Genomic DNA, 24677 nt, shown 5'->3' on the forward strand with positions numbered 1-24677 from the left:
GAGCTTTGCCTCACATAGATGGGAAGTCTATTCCAGAGAAGGTGCAATTTTTGAGACACATACCTGTCCCTCTAACATATCCTGTTTATGTTGTAGATGAGGTTTAGGTCCTGAGAATGGATATTTCTGATGCTATTTGTTTTGTAGAAGTGCAACAAATAAGTCACTGTGAGAGCAAAGGATGCTTTGCAGGCTAGGAATGACTAGAAATGTAGGAATGAATGACACCCTTAAGAAAAAACTTTACCACTGGCAAAAGAAATCAAAGTAGGTCCTGTAGGGAGACGAGCAGATAATGCCAAACAATACACTTTAATGCTTGAGAAAGACACTCCTTAACTGTAACAGGCAAATAAGTCTACAATAGAATGCCTTTTTCTGTTGACATCAATACAAAACCCATGCTTTATTTGGACAACAGGGTGCAATCCTAGTATCATGAAAAATGTATACTTACACTGTAGAGAAACCAGCACTGTATGGGATTATTGAACTATGGCTTTAAGATAATGTTATGTGCAGACAAATGAAGCATCCTGCTCTGTTGGTATAAAAGGAGATTTTCAACAAGGGGCAATTTCAGGGAATCATTTACTTTTCTAGTAGGGCGGCCATGGTGGTGCAGTGGTTAGGGTTCTTGCCTCACAGCAAGAGGTTCTCCAGTTCAATTCTTGGTTGGAGTGCCTTCTGCGAGGAGTATGCATGTCCTCCCTTGCAGTTGTGTGGGTTTCCTCTCACTGCTCCTGTTTCCTCCCACATTCCAAAGACATGCAGTAGGTGGACTGGACACTCTAAATTGGCCATAGGTGAATGTGTGTGTTTATGTGAGTGAGTGGTATGGATTAACTACCATGGCAGGGCTAGCCACCTGGTGGTGTAGACCTTGGCTCGAGATGATTGTCACTGCTGAAGTGACACATCCTGACTCCATGTGCAAAATGGGAAAAAAGGGTTGAGGATGGATGGATGGATTTATACGTTTATAGGTAGGTACTAGGCTATTGGCCCTAGGGACTATACAAGCCTAGCAAAAAAGGTACCCTGGCTTTTGCCACCCAAGAAAATTATCTTCCTGTGCCACTGTCGAGAAGAGCCACAGAAGTGACCCCCGGGGTGAATATCCTATTTCCCATCCAATCATCATGATTTTTCTTGAAGAGTGCTAATGAGGAGCTTTGTTTGATATAGATAGGTAGTTTACTCCAGAGTATGGGAAGTCTCTGGGACAGGAATCTATCCCTCCGGCATGTTCTGTTATTTTGTGGTGACAAGGTTTACGTCCCTAGAGCGTGTAGCTCGGAGGGACTGGGATTTCTTTAAGTGGAGCATGTCCAACAGCTATGGGTTTGACATAGCTTTGTACGTCAGGCAGAGATCACCTCTGAGTAGGCAATATGCGACGGAGTACAGCTGGAGTTTTTTGAGATGGTCTGCGCAGGGCATCTGTTTGAGGCTGGTAATCCTCTTTGTGAGGTATTTCTGCGGCCTTTCCAGTTGTTGTAGATGTCTTGTGAGGTACATACCAAAAGGGGCGTTGTGCTCTATAATGGGTCTAATGAGTGATGAGTAGAGGGGAACAATGACCCCTTTTTTTCTGGATGAGAAACCTTTTGTGATTAGGTGTGTCATGTAGAAGGATTTCCTGACTACTGTGGCGATGTGATTATCAAAGGAGAGACTACTGTCCACCTGTGTCCCAAGGTCTCTTATCACACTTTCGGTGTTAAGTATACTACTACCTATGCTGTAGTTCATGGGTACAGAGTTTTTACCAAAGGGGATGACGATGCACATTTTGGCATTGAGCTTGAGGCCATGGCTTTGACAACAGGCATTTGTCGCAGTGAGGCCCTTTTGTAGGATGTCCACATCGTTAGGAGTTTTGATTATGGCTCCTAGTTTGCAGTCATCTGCGAACTTCATTAGCCGAAGGCCTTCTGTGTTAACCTGTACCTTCAGAGAAGTGGATACCAAACAGGAGAGGACCCAGGACTGAACCCTGTGGTACTCCACTTGTCACTGGTCTGAAGTCGGATTTGGAGTCTGCTACTTCCACAGTGTGGGTTCTTATCAATGAGCCAGTTGGCAACCCATCTTGTGACATAGGGATTTATACCTAGTTTAATGAGTTTATCTATAATTCCAGAGTGGGGGATGGTGTTGAAAGCCTTGGCAAGATCCAGATAAGCTGTGTGAACCACCTTACCCTTGTCTATGGCTTTGGTGACTGCTTCAAAGAAGTCTATCAGGTTTAGGAGACATGATCTGCATTTTACAAACCCGAACTGGGTGGGATCCAGAGTTTGGAGATTACCAAGGTCTTTGTTTATAAGTTCCATGATGATACGTTCCATAGCCTTGCAGACCAGGCTCGTCAGGCTAATGGGGCGGTAGTTCCCAGGGCCGTGGTGGCTCCCCCCTTGTGGAGTGGGATAACCGTCGCTGTGTGTCATTCAGCTGGCACAAAGCCTGAGGTGAGGCTATGACTGAACATGGTACTTAGGTGGGGTGCCAGTTCTTTCTGTAGTTCGTGTAGAATGCAGCCTGGGATGTTGTCTGGTCCCATGGATGCTGCGTTCTTGGCTTTGGAGAGCGTGGTTTTTACCTGTGCAACTGTGATTACAGGAACTTTGCATTCTTCCGGTATAGAGATGGGCCCTTTAGGGGGTGAGAGGGGGGTAAAATTAGCACTGAACCTATCTGCCAGTATGTTGGCAATATCAGTTGGGTCTGTATATTTAGTGCCATTGTGCTGTAACTCAGAGCAGATCTGTGTGTTGCCATTGAGATTCTTGACATAGCTATAGAATGCTTTGTGGTTGTCTTTAGAATCAGTGGCGATTTTGTTTTCGTAACTAGCTTTGGAGGATTTTATCAGGCATCGCAGCTTCTTACAGAGGCTGACTAGGGAGCTCCTCCACCCATAGGATTTTACTCTCTTTTGCAACAGTTTCTTCCTTCTGTTGTACAATTTGTTTATGGCAGGGGACCACCAGATTGGCTTCCTTTTTTTGGAGGATAGTGTCTTGGTTCTGTTTGGGATAGCACAATCCATGCACTCGTGTAAGTGCTTATAAAGTGCAACTGCGTAGGATTCAATAGTCATAACTGTATTGTCCATTTGCATGGGTGTCATGAAGTTCACCACTTCTGTCTTAAGAAGCATGAAGTTGGCTTTGGAGAAATTGTTTACTGTGGTTTCCTTAATGGGGGGTGGTGGCAGGATGTGGATATCTATTTTTCTAGAAGGGAAAACCATAGCTAAGTTAGTCAATAGGGAACCATCATTACTAACTTTATCCTTTCTTATCTTACTTTCAGCAAATCTTTGTGGATAAGGGTAATGGGAAGAAACACACATAGCAAATTCCCAAGCAAAGTCTTACAGGAGCACCTTGCGGCTTTGTCCAAAACTGTGTGCAGTACTGACACTGAGAATATTCCTCCTCTTCAGGATCCCTCAGGTGGTCATCAGAACACCTATGGATACAGATATTACTCAGACTAAAGAAAAGCTGCAACACTCTGGGTCCCCTGCAAGGCTATGACGTGGATCTTGAGCGAAATATGCAATTTCCACAGTTGCATGGCTATTATATAGGCATGCATAACACTTTCATATCTGTTTATATGTTGCAAGACTTCGGTGTTGTCCTTGATCACAATCAACACTCCCTCGGCTCACACAGTTTCTGAATGCCACCGTAGCTAGGATCATTGCCGTTATCTTTTCTCACACTAACATGGATCCCCTGCTGTCGTGAATCATCGCTACTGCCTGACCAAAACAAAAAGGGAGATCCCCAGTGTGCATCCAATTGCAGTGGTTGTCAGAAACTGAGGTAGAGGGTAGAGAGAGAGAAAGACGACAGCCTGTCCTAATTCAGATGTGTTGCTAAAATCAACCGAGTAAACTTTCTCATGCTGAAGAAATCATAGGAAACTTGGAGTCTGGTAAATAGACCTACAATTTTCTTGGGTAAAGATGAGGTAATTCCTCATAAAAAACATGGCATTCTGAACCATGAAGGTACAGACTCGTTCTTTGTCCCAGGATGCTGAAGAAAACATTGTGGTTGGACTTGGCTCAGTGGAAGTCCAATAAGTGATGTTAGTCTGCTTCCAAACACTGACATCATCTTTATCCAAAAAAGACTATGCTAAGAAAGGGGCATTCTGCATCCTGAAGCAATGTGATTACTTAAGGAATCATTTACCACACGTATCTCTGTCCACAGAAGGGGTGAAAGGATCCTCTCAAAGAATCTAGCTCAAAATAAGTGTTCTATTAAGAAGGGGTGCCACTCAAAGAATTATGTTATAAAAGGGAGACCTCATCTCATACCTAGGCAGATTTTTTCCCCCAAATAGTCATTGCATTGTGTGCTATACCAAAAGCCAGTAAGATATTTAGAAAAGGGTTAAGCACTTTAAATCAAAGTATACTTTATAAAGATACACACGCATGCATGCACATTTTTTCCTAGCTTCCAAACACAGTAAGTGTATATTCATATGAAAAAATGGATCACCTGACATACTGTAAGAGCGATTTTTTTTCTCAAGCAGCTTTACTATTACAAAGATACCCTGAGTAAAATCTATGTCAACATTCACTTTTTTTTTTCAAAACAGGTTTATTGTTTTAACATATAAGAGAAATATCATAACAATTTTATACAAGTAATTAAAAATAGGTATTATTATAATATTCAACAAAACAACTAAAGTATTTACAAAGACATCCACTACAATCAGATCAATTAATTAAACTAAAATACCATGCTATTGAAATTAAAATTTTTTTAACAAATTTTGTAAATTATCCCATACAATATAATAAGATGTTTTTCTATTTGTTCTTGTCCTAATTGTGTTTATTTCCATATGGCACACTATATTCATAACATTTTTAAATTCATTGAACGAAGGAGGTGTATCTGAAATCCAATTTCTAGTTATTATTTTCCTAGCCACTGTTAGAATAGAACATAACAAGGGAAGCTTAATCTTTTTAACACTTTGAGGTACAGGTGTGTTGAATAATATAAGAGATTTAGAAATAATGAAATTATCTGTAAAAAGAGCCTGCAAAAATTCATTAATTGACTTCCAGTATTCTTTCAATTTTATACAGTCATAAAACATATGAGCCCAGTCAGCATTAATTTCTACATTACATCTTTTACATAAATTATCTTTATTATTTATTTTATTCATCATCAAAGGTGTATAAAAAGATCTATGTAAAAATTTCCATGTATAAAGTCTCCAGACAATGGAAGACGTAGTTCTATAAGCAGATTCCAATATATATTGTTTATCTTGTTGATTTGGTGGGTCGCCATTAATGGAAGTGAAATAATTCCAGTATGAATCTACACTGTAAAAAGTTTCTTGTCTGGTAATTTTATGTATGTATGAAAGTTTACCTTTATCAGAAACTTTATGTTGTAAATTTTATATCAAGTAATCAATCAGTGTTGGAATAGATTCTTTAACTGTTATAGACATTAGATCTATTTTATTAATGAGATGTTGTCTAAAGGTCTGAACCTCTAACCAGCAAGTTTCTCTTAGATCAAATTCTTGTTTTAAGAAATCTAGATTTTTAACTTTATTATCAGATATCAACTGATACCAGTACTTTAGATCATTATCTATAGCTAAATGAGTTCCTTCAGAAGTAGATGACAAAAGCATACCCTGAGTATACATTATAAAGAATACAATAAAATTCCATTCCCTATACTTAGGGTGCATGAATATAAAGTTACGATAACTAATAATAATATTTAATGGATAACAAACCATATGTTTAGGTGTAATAGGTGAAGTACAAAATTCCTTTAGTAACCATAACATGGAGTTATTTACAATCATATTTTTATGTGTTAAGGAGATTTTCATGAAGTGCATACTAATTAGCTCCCAATAATCTTTCCATTTTGTGACATATGACTGATCTATTAATAAAGTAAAAACTTTTACAATAGAAGAGATAGTATATAAATTAAAGTCTGGAAAAGAAATACCCCCTTGAGACCAGCCATTAGTATGTTTCTTTAATGCAATCCTAAGTCTATTAGGTGCCCATAGGAAATTTAACATTAGTGTATTCTGTTTCTTGATAATTATTTTTGTAGGTGGAAGTATTATTGATTGTATTAAGTATAAAATCTTGGGGAAAATTATCATTTTAATAATTGTAAGTCTCTCCTCCATAGTAAAAAACATATTATTCCAGGTATTAAAAAGATTTTGTATATTAAGAAAACAGGTATTATAATTATTATATATAATAGATTTAATATCTTTAGATAGTATTATACCTAAATAAGTTATCTGACCTGAATTGGGTACATATTTAGTAAAATCACTAATGAGAATATTTTTTCGTGTATATATAGGTAGTATTTTAGTTTTTTCTTCATTGAATATTAAACCAGAAATACTTTTAAAATTCATCATGTTATCAAATAGAGACTGCATAGAAGAATTAGATCCTGCTGATGCAATTAGAACATTATCTGCAAAAAGTTGAATTTTGGATGTTGTATTTTCATCTATTTCAAAACCCTCTATGTCAGTACTGTTTCTGATCAAATTAGCCCAAGGCTCCATTAGTAAAGTGAATAATAGTGGAGAAAGTGAACATCCTTGTTTTGTACCTTTAAGAATGGGTATTTTTTGTGAAACATATGTTCCTACCTTAATATAAGCCAAGGTTCCTTTGTATAAACGCTCAATTAGATTTACAAATGCATCTGAGAAGTTTGTGCACTTCATTAAGGTAAACAGATAGTCCCAACTTACTGAATCAAATGCTGAACTTATATCAAGACTAATAAGTGTTAAATCTTTCTTTTTCCTATTTGCAAAATCTATTAATGTTAAAGTTCTTCTTATATTATCAAAAGTATTTATATTTACAATGAAGCCTGTCTGATCTATATCTATAATGCCGGGAATGATTGTCTTCAATCTATCAGCAAAAATACTCATAAACATTTTATAATCAACATTAAGTAATGAGATGGGCTGATATGAAGAACATCTAGTTGGATCTTTATTAGGTTTTAAAATTGGCTAAATAACTGTATATTGCCAAGATGGGGGGGGGGGGGGTTATTAACTCAGTTTGGGCCAAAATAAAAACCTTATGTATTAATGAATATGTACTTTTAGAAAGGATTTTATATATCTCTGGTATAATACCATCATTACCCGGTGCTTTGTTTGATTTAAGCTTATTTATTTGTGTAATAACTTCTGTATATGAAATACTCTTATCCAATAGTTTAATCTGTTGTTTATTAAGCTTTTTATTCATGTTTGTGGTTATAAACTCCTTTATTTTATCTTTAGGTTCCATGTTAATGTTATTATGGTTAATTTTGTGAAAGTGATTTCTAAATTCATCTAGTATTTCTGGTATACTAGAAACATTCTTTTTCCTTAGAGAAAAGATTTCTTTGATATGGTTTTGTTTATTCAACCTTTTTGTTTTACTTTTAAGTCTATGTAAGTATTTGGGGCTTATTGAATAAGACAAAATCTTGTATTTCTCTAAAGTTATTTTAACTTTATGAGTTAAAATTTCTTTGTATTTCTCATTTAGTTTGTTTATTTCTTCAATAACTTTCTTGTCCATAATATTTTCTTTATTATTATGTTTATAAGAGTCTAATTTACTTTGAATATCTAACAATTCCTTATCCCAAGATTTCCTTTTATTATTATACCATCTGATACTTTGTCCATACAGATATGATTTTAAGGCATCCCAAACATAAACAATGGAGACTTCAGGAGTATTATTTATGTCTAAAAAATGTTTTACTTCTGAAAGTATATATTCTTTATAGTCTTTTAGTTGAGTTAAGTATGCTGGTATCCTTTTGATCTGAACATTATGAGTATTTTTATCATGAATTCAAAAACAATTGAATTATGATCAGATATAGGACATGAAATGATTTTGGAATTAATTAAATCTGTTACCATCTGGTTAGAAATAAAGACCCTATCTATTTTTGAATAAGTTTTGTATCTGTTAGAAAAAAGGTGTATGGTAATGATTTTGAATCTATCTAATTATTAATATCATTCAAATGATAAGAATTAGCAAAATCATTTAAATGTTTTGCATTAGATGTAATTCTTCTTTTCCTATAGTGGTAGTATCACTTTCATGTAGTATACAATTAAAGTCACCAGCTAAAATAATATCTCCTATAGAGAATGATATGATCTTATCAAGATGATGTTTCACTGTATTAATACCAATTCCAGGTATCCAATATACATTAATTAAAGTGTAAGTTTTCCCATTAATTTGTATTGTAACCATACAAAACATTCCTTTGTCATCCTGATAAGACTTAATGGTTTTAGGAATGGGCATACTTTTATTCCATAAAATAGCCACTCCTCTTTTTCTGAGTGTGCTCTGAACTAACCAATACTGTATATTTGTTTGTGGCTAGTTTATCAATATCTTTTTCAAGAGATGGGTTTCTTGCAGGAAGACTAAGTTGGCCTTATGTAAATTAATGTATCTTATTAGGCTTGCCCTTTTACATGGATCATTCAATCCATTAATGTTTAAAGAAATTCCTTTTAAAGATGTCATTTGGCATTTTTAAAACTTAAGAATCTTATGATCAAAATAACAAATAACAAGATAAGTAATGTTACATCTCCTCCTTTAGGTGTACCTTTGAATATAGCTGTATTTATTGAATCTCTTATGGGATTTCGTATAGGATTCAATTTTGTTTGTAGTGACAATGAATGTACAAAATATATTGTGGATGTCAAAACTATATACAAATAACAATGAACAAATGAAAATAATGTAAGGATTAAACCTTGCATCCAGCCTGGAGTTATAAACTCCAACTTAGAGTAGTATTTACCACTCAAGTTAACCCCCTACCCTAAGCAGCAGTACCTCAGCTACCACCTTATCAATTTAATACTAGTTATATTTAACTAAGGTTAACAGTTTTCAATTCAATTATCTAGCAAGACAAAACTACACACTTGGTAAAACAGCATCATATAAACTAAAATAAACCTTTTTTAAACTGTTCATACTACTATATACATCCATGTAATATAAAACACTTGTATTCAAATAGCATTCAAATAATCTTGATGTTAGAAATCAAGAGGAGAGAAAATAAGTTCTAACATTCATTTAAATCAAAAACTTTGGCTAATATGATTCAGACATTACATATATTAAGATGCATCTATTTTCTGTCATGTAAATGCAATTAACAGCTTCCAAAAAACCTTGAATTGCTTGTATATGAGCATTTACTCAAACTCATTATTGTCAATAGAATAAAATATTGTATTCATAGAAATTGTTATAAATCATACTGCATAGTTATGCAGATTCTCAGAAACACTTATATACATATATACATACACACACACACACATTTTATATATATATATATATATATATACATATACACACACACACATACACACACACACACACACATATATATATATATATATATATATATATATATATATATATATACACACACACACACACACACACATATATATATACATATGCATATACACATACATACACACACACACACACACACACACACACACACACATATATATATATATATATATCTGATCTCACTGGGTTGTGTCCTTGCCAAGCACTATCTTACTTGCTGTCCCTACAATAAATCTGTCTGCTTTATACAAAATAATGCACAGCAAACACATTTTAGTAACCAGATTTTGCAACCATGCTATACTACTGCTTTAAAATATATCACATGACAATTTCTTCCAGAATAGAGTTATAAAATTATTTATGCTTGTCAATCAGATGAATTAAATGAGTTATAGTAATGTATATGTTTGGAACATAAGTTTTTAACACAGATTATTAAGCTGCTGTTAAGTAGATTTTCAAAAACACTTGAATAAATGTTTCATTTTCTATGCCTTCTAAAATAAGACATTTACTTACTACAAGAAACTGTATCATTTAAACTCATTATAACTGACATATTTTATGAATTATAACATAGATATTTAAGTAATTATATAAAATAACTCACATTTAGATGTTAAAGAGTTCATTTTCCTTCACACAGTCGCATTTGTATCATTTCTATTTCCTGGCAGAGTGACATTACTGAATCTGTGATGTGTCAGTGTGATATCTAGGTCAAAGGTGAGACTGGCTGCTTTCAGCTTCTCTGTGAGAATTCTGAGAGTTGAAGCTTTTGAAGTAGCTCATGGACACTGTGCATGAGACAGCCCACATCCCAGATTGTCTCTCAACATTTTGGCGGGAAACTTATTAAAAACTAGTGACAAACATTCATTTAGCAGTGTAAATGCATCTAAACATGACAAAATCTTCACAAAGTATTTTACAGGTTATTACAGCCTCTATGTAAGTGAAATTAAGCCCCAAATTATTGATAAGTAATAAAACTCAATATTTTTGTCCCAACTCAATTTTATGCAAATCTTATTTACTGTGTCTATATGATCAAAAGCATTTCTATATATTAATAAAGAAAAGAAAAAGAGAGTAGAAAGTAAAAGGGTGTAAGGTAGAAATAAAAAAAATGTAAGAGAAAGCTATAAGAAGTATATACAATGGAATATTACTGTTTATATTAATAGAGTTAAAAATAAAACATATTATTTACTATTATTTAGTTCTAATTATTATTAGTTAAAGCATGACAGATTATTTACAAACAAGCATAAGCAGTATAATCAAGAAAGTATAATTAGGAATAGCATTTGAAGAACATATAAACTTTTTACAAGGAATAAATATGTTATTATTCTATTAATCATATTTTCATTACTCTTCTCTCCCTGCCCTCCCTACCCTTTACCCACTACATAATCTAAATAGAATGTCATTGTTTAAACAAAGAAAAGAAGAAAAGGAGAAGAAAAAAAAAGATAAAGAAAAAATGTATCAAATTACTGACCTTACTTCTCCTTTTCAGAAAGAGAAACAAGTTGAATCACAGCTTGCCATTAAATCTCCAGATATTTTGACTAGTTATGAAACAAAACATTTCTTTGCACACAGAGAATAACTTTGATTAAATCTTTTTCAAAATATTTGTGGCTTCTTGGAAATGCAGGAACTATATTTAAAAAGATTAATAATGAAATAAAATGATGAGAGAAAAAAAAACATAGAACAAATCATTTGTTTTTTAGTCTCTTCTTCTTCTCTGAAGTCTTCCACGAAGTTTCAGTTGCCAGTCTCTTTAATGAAGGACTAGCCCATTCCATTTCCTCTATTTTATCCAAAATCTTATTTTTTTTGATAAACAGTAAAGCAGAGTCTAAGTCATCGAAAATTTTAGGACCATCAGGAAGGAAGATTTTAAGCTTGGCAGGAAACAGAAGGTATGTTTTAAACTGTGCTTTTTTTAAGCTCCCTTATTAGTGGCAGAAAAACTTTTCTTTTAGCTATTACCATGGAAGAATAGTCATTGTCAAAATGCACAGTTGTCTCATTAATCTTAACAGGAGCTTTAGCCCAAGCAGATTTTAAGAACCATCTCTTTATCAAAAGATGATAGAAATCTAACTACAACTGATCTAGGATCGTTTTTGTTATAGTTAGAATTAGCTACATATTCTATGTGCTCTTTCAATACCAAAAGAGAATGCTTCTGGTAAGTCTAAAGTTTTAGGGAGCCATGTTGTTAAAAAAGAAGTAATATTGTTACCTTCAATATTTTCTGGCAGTCCAAAAATCCTAATGTTATTGCGCCTAGATCTATTTTCCAGGTCATCCAGCTTTGTTTGTAAATGTGTATTTTGTTTCAGCAGAAACTCAATGTTGATTTCCTCTTCTTGTATTCTATTTTCCATGTCATTCACAGCTTCTTCTATGCCTGTCATCTGGATCTTCTGTTGTTGCAGGTCTATATGTAACAAGTCTATTTGTTTTGTAGTTTTTTCTATGAAGGTGTCTATTTTAGTATCCATTTTATCCATCTTAGCAGTAAGTTGCTGGATTATAATTATCAGAGACTGAAGTTCTTTCTTGATGCTGGAGTCTTGAGAATTTGTCTTACTGGAACTCATTTCAGACTGATAAACTGACAGGAAAATTTCCAAAGTGATTTCTGACAGGAATATTGTTAAGATTTCCTTTCTTTTTTTGATATAGTTCAAGAACTATATAAAACCAACATATTTAGAAAGAAAATTACTTCAAAAATTAATTTTTTTAAGTAATTAATTCCTGTCAGTGTAATGAAATTGGTGGAGCTGAAGAAATCTGCTGCTATCCTGTGTTCATCCTTGACCACCGTCATCATTCACTTATGAGACATTATACAATTAATGTTTGAGTGATTACATTTTTTTTTCTTTTTAGTACATACATTTGTACTTTCAAACCTTTTACATATCAGGAGCCAGGTCACCTACAGAAAGTGGAGAGGAAGTTTTTTTTTCATTTAGAGCTATAGTTCCTGGTGGATGCCATGGATTGCAGCTTGGCAGAAAAAAAGTGTGGGAAAGCACTAGTATTTAGCTGACAGACTAGTTCTGTGTAGATATCACTGCACACTGGCAATAGGATGGGACAGGTACTACATCAAAAAACTCCTCAGCTTTAAGTACAGCACCATGTCAAGTCACTCTGATTGCTCTTCTATCTCCTGAGCCTGGTATCAAATTTTCCTGCTTCACAGGGCCATGCTCCATGACTGGTAAGCTGTACAGATGCTGGGGAGGGACAGAGCTGATGGTCAAAGAGGACCTCCATGAGTTGATAGCAGATTATTGTGGGTGGAAAGAAAAATATTAAATTCTTTTAGGGGCATCACAAGGTTTCTGAAACAAGTCCTTCCTAATATAAAGTGGACAGGAAGGGCTGAGGAGAGAGGACTCAAACACAGACTCTTAATTCATGAAATCTTCCCTCAAAAAGCTGCCAAGTCCCACTCAAATAAGACAATAACAGTAACATCCTCAGGGACATCAAGCTCCTAATCATTTAGTAAATCTCACTGCTTTAATAGTGCAATTACCATAATTTTCATCAGATTCAAATGCTGGGAAAGAACATTACTTTTAGTTTACTGAGATATAACAGGAAGGCTGAATGTTTTCACAAACACTTTAGCAAATGTATGGTTCTGAAACTCAAAAAAGTGCGTTTTCTGGTTAGAATCTTCACTTACTTGAATTAGGATGCTTACTCTAAGCTTGCAGACACAAAGCTAATTATTGGAGTAATGAGACTGTACGACTACATGTTTTGACTGGGTTTATGCATACGTGTCCCCTAAAGCTTCATCTTGATAACTGGTGTCTAATTTTGTGTTAATTCAAGGAATACAGGGATGTTTTAATTGTTACAAGTAATGAGCAAACACAAAAGCACACTAAACGTAGTAATTATATTTACACTTCAATTAGAGGGATCATTTAACACGCAATGCAGTAATCTCCGCTTTGACACGCACCTTTCAAAGCAATATTCTGTACAGATTAACAAACATAATCTAAAAGGCATTCAATATCCCAGACCGCATCAAATACTTTATTTCTCAAGCTGTGTTTAAAACCTGAGGTGAACATGCTGTTTCACTTGTATACAAACGGATACTATAAACTTGACAGTTCCTCATCAATCCACTTAAATGCTCTGCCTAAAACAGTTAACACATAAGCAACCAAGATGATAAATCCTAATTGAAAGATGAGACATTTCTCTCACTGCTGGCTGCACATCGCCAATGCCATGACTTGCAAGCTAGTAAATGGCAATGTTCTCTCTGAAACTGACACAGCACACCAAGTTAATGAAATTATAATTATGTTCCACCCAATAATCAATAATATATTCTAAACAGTTAAGATAGAGAAAAAGTACATGAACAACCAAGCTAAGGTATCTGTTCATCTTTTGCCTGACTTGAAAACCAAACCAAGTTCTAGTTAGGTTCTCTCCCTTGCAGCTTGGGTGACTGGTACCAGACTAATCATATGGCAGGCAGACAGACAGCTGACCATGCCAGATATAGAACCGTATCCACCTCTGAGAAATCTGAAGTCAGCTTCTTATCCTCTCCTGGATCTCATATCCAAATGTAATTGATTAAAAGACATGCAAACATGGAGAAAATATCAGTGAAAATGTTGAACCCTCATCAAAGTACATAACTTCCAGGAAAACGGGTTAAAACAGCAGAAACTGTAAGTCATACCAAACATTTACTTTCAATACTCTATGCTGCTGCTACTAGCAAATTGCCAACGACACAGACATTAAGCTATGTAATAAGCTCTGGATGATGGCCCACACAAGTGGAGGAAATTACATTTTCCTTTACAGATGTACCTGTTTTAATACAATTCGGGTGTTACATGATTACATGCTCAAAACAGCAGAATTCAATCAAATAGCACATTTGAACAACTACAATTTTTGAACTTTAGATGGGGTGGTGATAGAGTACATCTCACTAGCCTTATGATAAAAATAATTGCCACAGCTGGTTTCCATACCCACCTGACACGTGAGGATAACTGGACCTGTAAATTCAGAGTGGCAGATAGAGCATAGGCCTCCAGCTTCAGAACATTGCCTTTTAGTGGCACTTGTACAGCTGTTCTAAAATATTGAAAATGAAAAAGAAATGCTGTTTAGATTTGACTGTTATGAAAAGAAACTCACCCCCAGAACAACCATATGACCAGTCTACTGTCAATGTAAGCCCAAGTAACAAATTCACCACATCAGTGTATATATGTTGCATACAATGAAGGAGAAACATGTTCACCTGTGTACTTACAGGCAACTCAGTTTGGGCTCTCTCCATTTATACAACTACCACATCCCCAGGTTCAAACCTTATATCAAGTGCTTTTAATTCAGTTAATGAGTAAATTTAGCATGCACCAATAGAAACACTTTTGTAAACAAAACAACAGTCACTTCCCCAAAGTAAAAAATATGCCATGTAATAAAACTGCACCATTGTACTTAAGGTCAACAGCATCATTCTTCAACAAAGTAAACTGTGTATCCATGGCTGGTTTAATTGCACATGAAGACTGGCAGTGAAAACAGAAGACATGGAAAACAAGGTCAGAGTATTGACATGACACAAAAAACTCAGGTCTATAAGGATCATTATAACAATTGTATATACAGAAAAAGCTATGCAGAGTTGTATTAGACACAATGATTTAAACTTAAAACAAAAGGGCTCACTTGTACTTTCCAGAACATAACTGCGTGGAATAGTATCTGCCAAGTGAGTATATGCAAGTGTAAAATGAAATACAAATAGGATTAAAAAAGCATTTGCCAAACCAAAATGACCCCAGCAGAATAGGACAGTATCTCAGTTCAAGTCGTCAAGAGCACACTGTCATTATTTTTGTTCATTCCAAGTATTTTTTGTTAGAGCTTTTCTGCATTTAAGCTTCCTACATGTAGCTGACAAATTCATGTTAAAATTCAAATATGACCCATCTCTAGCTGTTTTTTTCTTATGGAACAGTAAATATTACAATATTTTATCTGTCACCTTTGTCAATGAGGTCTTCTTTACAATCTTTAAGAAATTAAACTGTCTACCCTTAGACAGATGAGTCCTGGATGACACCACTGCCACCAAAATTTGATAAATGACCTGCACTGATGGGGGTCTGAATCTAACCACTGCCAACCAGTATACCACCTAGGTATGTGGTGGACAGTGTCTATGGTCCTTGGATCTGCTCCAAATAGGTCTGCCGGTCATCAGAGCTATGATCTTTGGAGTCAAACCACTGCATAAACTGTGCTGTACCTGACAGAATCAAAACCAGGTCTTCCTGTAAAAACAAGCCACTGTGGTGGAATTCAAGTACAAAAGCATTATATAACAAGAGGAAGAAACTGTTGTCCAAAAACAAGAGTGATATCACTCTGCAGAAGAAGAGGTCCCGCCTAGGCCTAAACAAGAAAATCACAAATCTTGTAAAGTTTTCTAAAGCAAATTACTAAAGTAAAATTGCATCCCTAGCCAAGGATAATCATAAGGCATTCTGTAACTACATTCACAGTCTAAAAGGGAATGTCCAGCCATAAGCCGAACTGGTTGTAGATAGAATCACTCATATTACACCAGAAGATACCACCAACCTGCTAGCTGACAGAGTCAGCGCAAACTTCACCCCTATCCCCACTTACCATATCCCAAAGCATACCTGACATCAGCCCTCTGACTAGTATCCCTAGAGAACAGGTAATCTCTGCGCTCACCAAGGCTAAAAAGACAGCCTAAATGGGACCAGATAATATCCCAGATTGTTTACTAAACAACCTAAAACAAGACCTAGTGGACACACTTGACATTCTCTTTAATCATAGCTTGAGAGCTGGAGCAGAGCTGGAGCAGTTTCTGCAGAATGGAGAACAGCAACAGTAATCCCCTTGCACAAATGGGGGCCCATCAACTGACCCTAGGAACTATAGTCCCAAAAGTCTAACCAGCTTCATCTGCAAGGCCATGGAAAAAATTATGATGGACCTTAACAAGGACATAGGCGACCTCCTAATACTGGACCCGACCCAGTTTGGCTTCATTAAGGGTAGGTCATGTTTATTAAACCTGGCAAACTTCTTTGAGAATGTCACCAAGGCCATGGATGACGGTAAGATAGTGTACACAGCCTAGTGCAACCTTGCCAAGGCTTTCAAAGACAATTTTTCAATCTAGCATCTTTGAGAAACTCCACCAGATTGGAATTAACCCTTATGTTACTAGATGGATAGCTAACTGGCTCACCAACAGAACACAATGTCAAAACTGGTGACTCTACCTCCACCAATAGATCCGTCACCAGTGGAGTACCAAAGGGGTCTGTGCTGGGCTCCTTACTGTTTGGCATCTATTTCTTAGAGGTCCAGGCCAAAGTAGATGGCCTTTGGCTCACCAAGTTCACTGATGATTACAAACTGGGAGCAATCATTGAATCACCCAACGATGTCAACATATTACAAGAAGGGCTAACACAAACAAATGATTGGTGCCAAAGCTATGGTATAAAACTAAATGCAAAAACCGCATTATTATTCTCTTTGGCAAAACTGACTTCTCTACAAATTACAATACTCACAGCACCCCCCCACCCAAGTTCCAAACCAGTGGTGCGAGGCTTGGGAACACAGGTTGATAGCAATCTGAACTTTGACCACCAAGTTTCCACAGTGGTAAGGAAAGTCTTCTATGTAGCGCACTTCATAAGCAAGGGCATAGCTTCCAGGTCAAGGGATGTTATAACTCCACTCTACTTCACCCTCACCAAACCACTAATAGTGTATGATGCACCCTTTTGCATGTACCTCATCAGACACTTGTAGCAGCTGGAGATATCTCAGAGATTTCTCACTAAGAAAATACAGGGACTCCAAACCATGACCTATGTGGACGGGCTGAATGCCCTGTCACTTTACCCTGCATCTTTCAGGCTGCTGAGAGGTGAGTTGTGCCTGGCCTATAGGGCAATCTTCGACCCTGCCCTAATAAAAATGCTGCACATCCACAAGTCAAATGGCACAACAGTTACTTGCTCTAGGGATCTCAACCAAGCTTGTCACATTAACAGAACATGCTAGACAGACAGATATGACATTAACAGAACATGCTAGACAGACAGATACGTCTCCCAGCGACTGCCGCTTCTCTGGAACAGACTTCCTATTCATCTAAAACAGAGCTCCTCACTGACCCTACTCAAATGCAGTTTAGATAATTGGATGGGAGACCCCAAATTCGGCACTGGGGTGGCAGCCATATCCCTCAAGGACAGGGGTAGCCAATGTTGATCACAGACCTACTCTGTTCATAAATTCATTCTATGAACTACCCAAAAAGAACAAATGGGGATACTTGAGATTAACATGGCTAGGCTTGTAAAGGCTCTAGGGTCGCTTAGCCTAGTAACCTCCTATGAACACTCTGGCTGACCAGAAAACATATTCCAAACTCTTGTAATACTGCTCAGAGTTCTTAAAGCTACAAAGGAGAAATCTCTTGAGAGAAAGTTACCTCATTCACAGAAGTTTCATACTGAGCCTCATCAATGAAATTGCCCTGCTGATCCTCCCTCTGGTTTCTCCTGCCACCCACTGCAGACAGAGAAATACTATCATAATAGGGCTTTATCATGTTAACCACATTTCTTGTCGCTTTTGCCCCTCTGCCATGTGATCTTGGTCCATCCCCTGCCACCATAAGCCTAGTCCTGAAATTTAGGACATACTCTACAACAGACCTCTTGTGGGACTCGCACTTGCCACCCCACTAATCATGAATTAAATACAGGGGCTCCCTCACCCCGTGACAATATAACAGCTCAAACAGCAAAAACCTGATGCATTCTTTGGCATCTCTCTGTATGCAAAGAGAAGGTTGGACAGGTGCTCATCTCACTGTCCCCCTTGAACTTGTCTGCATATGCACTCAACATGGTCTTTAGTGTACAGTTGCAACTATCTACCACATCATTTGTCTGTGAATGGTAGGGGTTTTCTTTGTTCTGCCCCACAGAACTTCCACAAACATGCCATTAGGTCTGACAAAGCTGGCACTTGTAAATGTCAATATTTCTCAAAGAAAGCCCAAGCCTAAATTCAGTACTAGGAGTTCGGAGTGAATTTACATATTACTCTCCAAGATACAAAAACTGGGCTAGGCTAGATAGATTTTATATCTCACAGGAATGTGTGCATTCAGCTGAAGGCCTTGAAACGCACCCATTAGCTATTTCAGATCATGCACCAATAGTAACTAAAATAAAAACGCAAGGTAATGAAATAAAAATAAGACATTGGCACTTTCCCATCTATCGGTTGAAAAGAGAAGAATTTAAGAAATGGGTTGTGGAATTAATTCAGGAGCTACTGGAGTGGACAGAATTATCTTCTGAAAACATAGCTAAGGAGTGGGAAAAAAATTGAAGTGGAGCTTAAAACTAGGTTGGAAATAAAAGAAAGGGCGATATGGTTAAACAATAACAACAATTATTTAGCGGGATCGACAAATGTTGAAGTATTGCAAAATAGGGGGAAATCTCTCAGAACAAGATAAGGAGCAACTGCAGAATGCTAAACAGAAAATATGGGATTATCTCGATAATATGCACAAGTTTAGGAAGACTGCTGTTAAACAAGTGTTCTGATAATAATTCTACAGCACAAAAACTTTTAGCACAACAACACAGGCAACAGAAAGTGGAAAGGGCAGTGACCAAGCTTAAGGAGCTTACAACAAAGGAAGATTTGTAACAAGAGACCCTGTAGAAGTATTAAAAATATTTTGGAAATGTTATGAACATTTGTATAAAGCAAAAAATATGGAAATCAAGAAAAGGTACAAATGAAAATGTTTATGGAAGAATTAAATATGCCAAAGTTAGAGGTAGATGAGGCTCAATCACCAACAGGTGAGGAAGGGATAAGATAAAAATGGCTATGTATAACCAATCCACAGGAAAGCCCCCAGGAATAGATGGTATTCCTGTGGAAGTTTGGAAGTTATGAGGGAAAAAACTGATAAAGACCTAGAACATTTTGTTTAACAGTATTTTAAGAGGAGGGGAAGTACCAGTATCCTGGAAGAAGGCGGTGGTAATGGTAATACCTAAAGAGGGTAAAGATCCAGCAGATCCAGCTTCATACAGGCCCATTTCAACACTAAACCATGATTATAAAGTTTTTATGTCTATAATGGCTAAAAGAATAGCAACTGTGATACCAAAATTGATAGTTATAGATGAGTGTGGTTTTGTGGAGGGGAGGCAAACATTTGACAATATTAACAGAACACTGATGATCCGGAGGGAAGCAGAATGCAAGAAAGTACCACTTTTATTGGTGGGTCTTGATGCAGAGAAAGCATTTGACAGAGTAGACTGGGACTTCATGAGCAGGGCAATGGAAGTATTTGCTTTCCCTGATACAAATATAATGTTGATTAGAAGAATATATGAGGGATCAGAGGTGCAAATTTAACTGTGTGGGGTCTTCTCCAATAATTTCTGCTTGAGTAGAGGAACCAGGCAGGGTTGTCCGCTTTCCCTTTTGCTGTTTGCATAATATTTAGAACCACTGGCAGAGAAAATAAGGGACCCAGAAATTCAAGAATATAACTAGTGTGATGTTCAGAAAAGCTGGCTCTATTTGCAGATGATATTATTTTATACATGACAAAACCAGAAAGGGACATTACAGTGTTGTGGAACATTTTAAGACAGTTTCAAATCTTCTCAGGATACAAAAGTAATGGAGCTGGAATGAAGGCAATAGCGGTAAATTATGTATCTACACATGAATTGGTCCAACAATATCCATATTTATGAGGACATGATAAAATGAACTATTAGGATTATGGATTAGAAATGACTCTATGGTGGCAGCTAACGATATGTGGGAAGAGACTAAACAGAAGGTAATACAAACATTGAGAAACTGGAAGTTTTGTGATATGGATACTAATATACAAGCCATTAAAATGTTTTTATTCCCTTTAGTCTTGTACACAGGTCAGGTATACTTTTAGTTGTGGATAGCAATTAAAAAAAAAAAAAAAAAAGTTGAAGGATTTTATCTGGGAAGGGAAGATGGCAAGGGTTAGGTGGGATAAGATGATTCTACCAATAAAACAAGGCAGATTAGGATTACCTAATTTGAGGGGGTACTTTAGAGCAACACAGTTAAGGCTCTTATACACAGCGTAAGCAGAAAACTATAATTCAAAGTTGAAAACAGTGATGTTGACACAGGGAGGAAGTTCAAGAAATAAGGAGAGACTGAGATTTTTGATGCAGACTCTTAAGGAGAACAACCAAAATTACACAGTTTTATATTCATAAAATAGCAGGCAGTATTCTAAGAGCCAAACCAGCACGAGAATGCAGAAAAGAGATTTTGCCGATAGGGTTGACTGTAGTCAGGAATACAAATAAAAGGCAAGAGGGGGCTGGACTTTATTGGAGAACTGGCAAAGGAAACAAGGCATTGGGAGCAAATAACTAGAAAGGAAAAAGTAATAGAATGGGAAGAGGCCAAGAATTTATTTGGACTGCAGGTTAGAGATTGTCTTCCCTTATCACGGACTGATATCAGAGTACAGGCAAAGCGAAAGAAATAGGGGGCTCCTAAATGAAAGACCAGCACTGGTAGAGGTTTTAATAAAATCTAGAATTGAAGCTGCCGTTAAAAAAGGAATAATTAGTAAAGCATATAAAATGTTACATGATAATTATAAGAATCAATCAGAGGAGCTTAGAAAGGATTGAGAAGAGAGACTGGATAAGCAATTCACAAAGAAATAATGGATGGATATATCTCCCAAATATGCAAGAAAGTCTAGAAGATTTAGGATCTTTGCCTGGAAGTGTTTACATAGGTATTTTTATACCCCAAGTAGACTCCAAAGAATTTTTTCTCGGGTGGATATCAAATGTTGGAGGTGTGATAGGCATGAAAGAGGTAACTGGGGATATATTTTTTGGGAGTTAATGAGATGGCAGACTTTAGGGATTACCTGCAGACTGCTCTGTTGGAGATGCTGGGTGAGTGGACTGGACTGACTGAAGAGATGATTTTTTTTTTTTAGTAATGTTAAAGAATCAGAATTGCCTAGACATAGTAAAGCCTTGCTGAGTCTAACTATGGTGGCTGACAAAAAAGCAATTACTAGAAAATGGCAATCAAAGTCTAGATCAACTTTACTAGAAGCAGTGAATATAGTAACAGAGATAAAACAACTGGAATTGGGATCTTTAGAAAAGGAAGGAACGTGCTACATAGGAAAAAATGGGAATTATGGGAACAATATATGCAGAGCAGAAACAAGGTTTAAGAGGCAGGATTTGAATGAGCCATATAATGCTTAACTGACAATGACTGGATGGTTTATAAGTGAGGTATTATGTTTGCAACTACAGCTGTTTCAATGGTGTCTGTGATGTAAACTGTTTGCAACTAAAGTGGCATCATTTTGTACGTTTTTCATTTATGTAAACATTATGATTGCCTTTGTCATATATGAAAATTTAATAAAGATTTTTTGGGGAAAAAAAAAAGTAAAGCCCAGCCTGCTGAAAATATCTTGCATAGCATTTTCCAACTTCTTTTCTTCAATGCAGTAAAAGTTGCAGCCTTTGCATATTCAGTGGCATACTCCAATACTACCAGGACACCATGTGGAACTCGATACTCAGAGGTTGACGATATCCATCGCTACCCTCTGAAATGGTTCCTCAGCAACAGGCAAAGGCATTGAAGTAGCACTGGCATTGTCTTCAGCCTTGCTAACCTTTTGATACTGCTCCAGATCCTACGGTACCCTGTGCCATCCCCTGCAATTTCTGGCAAAAAATGTACATAAGTACTTTTTAAATCCAAAGTTCTGCAAAACAAATATTGTAGACTATGCCAGAAGTGCTTGTTGTTGGGCCCTGTGTACTACCAAAAAAAGTACAGCTAAGTAAGTAAACTTATCACAACAGTAGATACTAGAGTGATCACTGTCGTAGTAGCCCTAGCTATATGGGTTATATCCTGTCACGGATATAAAAGCTGGCCAGCTTCCAAAGCTTCAGGGCACTTTCCATGCACCTAAACTGTCAGGCAGCTCAAGCAGAGTTGACTAAAAGAGAAGCCTGGGAGGCAAACTCTTCAGAGCTTTCCTGCCATTAAAGAGATGAAGGCTAAACCCTGAAAGGGCAATGCTAAGAACAACAACAAAAAAGTCCACACCCTGTCATACAAAAATACAAACGGGGGGGGGGGGGTGAAGGGACATAAAAGCTACTACAGCAGTGATCAATTAAAACAGCGACTGTTACAGTAACTTTACTTACACAAGTGTACTATGGTCATCATATTGATCACCATCTGCAGTAGCCTTAGCTATATGGGTAGATTACCCTAGCTTACTGCATTTGGGAGGTAGAAGGAGAACAGTCCAGGAGCTCTGGAGAATAGTCCAAGCAAAACCTGATTCGGACCTAGAAAAGTGCTTTGCAAAAATATGTACAGAGGACAAAGTAGCTACTTCTACAATACTTTCAGAACCCAAACCTTTCCAAGAAGCCATAAATGCAGCCAAGGCCGTTGTAGAATGGGCCTTGACCTTGTCTGGAATAAATTTGTTACGGTGAGTACAACAAAGGGTAATACCTTAAGAAAAACAACTGGAAATGGTCTGATTTGTCACAGGTTGTCCCTTCTTGCCTTCAGAAGAAATAAACAATTGATCAAAAGATTTGAAAGATTTAGTTCTGCCAAGACAGTGCCTGAGTTGTTGCGGAATCCTTTCTCCCTCATTTTTAGGTTCAGGAAAGAAAACTGGGAGATAGTTTGGCTTAAAATAAACTCTGATAATAACGTTAAGCATAAAATAAGTATTAGTTTTCAAAGAAACCCTGTCCCTGAGGAAAATGAGATAGGGTTAACTCATCTTAATCACTTGCAACTCTAGAGCTCAGAGCAATCAGTAAAACTTGTCTTCCAGGTTAAGTACCTCAAATCAGCCAGGCTAGATGGTTCAAATGAAGCAAGTGTTAGCTTCTTTAACACAAAATTTAAGATCCCAAAGAGGAGTCACTGGTTTTCTTGTTCATCTCTTATGGATAACACCTCTCAAAAACATTTTGATAAGAGACTGCACTGAAAGAGAAGGATCCACAGGCTGACAATCTGAAATGGCTGAAAAATGAACCCTGACAGAGGAAGAAGAAAAGCTAAAGGATAACAACTCACACAAATACTGTAAAACCAGAGAACAACTAGCCCTGAATGGTTGCTGGTTATGTTGTTGTCACCAACCAGAAAACCTCTTCCATTTGGTAATATATGATTTTCTAGTAGTAGGCATTCTCGTCTCCATTAATACCTGCTGCATGTCCTCAGTAAAAAGGTGCCTAAAAGGAATTGATACCCCTATCATCCAGGCAGTCAACTGAAGTTGCTTGATGTCTGGGTGAATCAAACACCTCTGTTCATGTGCGAATAGATCCTCTCTGCGAATACAGTTGTGGTAATTGCCTCTGGTCATTTCCAAAAGAAAGAACTACTGTTGCCTGAGCCAGAAGTAATTGCTTCTGAATGTTAAAAAGCAACCTGGATGTTTGTGGAAAGGGTGAACAGCACACAGGAACATTTTTGTCCAAGGAAAAAAAAAAGGCACCTGTCTTCCAGGCCTTCTTACATGGAGTCCTGGAATAGAAATCCTGCCCATACCTCTCAATTTCTCAGGGCAAGAAATCTGGACAAAGCTAGAAATAATGGGTGGACAAAGGCCCCAAAATAGGGACACATTTTAAATATTACTCCTATAAAGTTAAAAAATTACTAGAATGGCAGATTTTGAATTATTACATATTTTCTGAAAGCTGTGAAGTCTAAAACTCAAATGTCTGTCATGATTTAGTACTATTTAGTGACTTTGATCATCAAAAATTTGTCAGACAACCACAAATTTTACGAGGAATAGAACAAAAATAAGAGAGAAAAATCTGGACATTTGAGAGGTAGGATCCTGCCAGTTGATTCTTCAGAGAGGTGGAAAAGAGGTCTACTTAAGGAATTAGCCAGATGGATCAAATCTTGGAAAAGTTCCTGA

At 36.6% G+C, this 24677-nt stretch overlaps 1 protein-coding gene across 1 annotated transcript in view; it reads right to left on the reverse strand.

Moving 5' to 3' along the window:
- RNFT1 (ring finger protein, transmembrane 1) overlaps positions 1–24677 on the reverse strand; it is a 1122488-nt gene that overhangs the window by 54145 nt on the left and 1043666 nt on the right. Inside the window, exon 11 of the mRNA XM_044054534.1 lies at positions 14564–14665. Coding sequence (XP_043910469.1) covers positions 14564–14665 — 102 coding nt within the window. The remainder of the gene's footprint in view (positions 1–14563; positions 14666–24677) is intronic.

This window comes from Protopterus annectens, chromosome 13.part0 (genome assembly GCF_019279795.1).
Source record: "Protopterus annectens isolate FY-2018-M chromosome 13.part0, PAN1.0, whole genome shotgun sequence".
Lineage (NCBI taxonomy): Eukaryota > Metazoa > Chordata > Ceratodontiformes > Protopteridae > Protopterus > Protopterus annectens.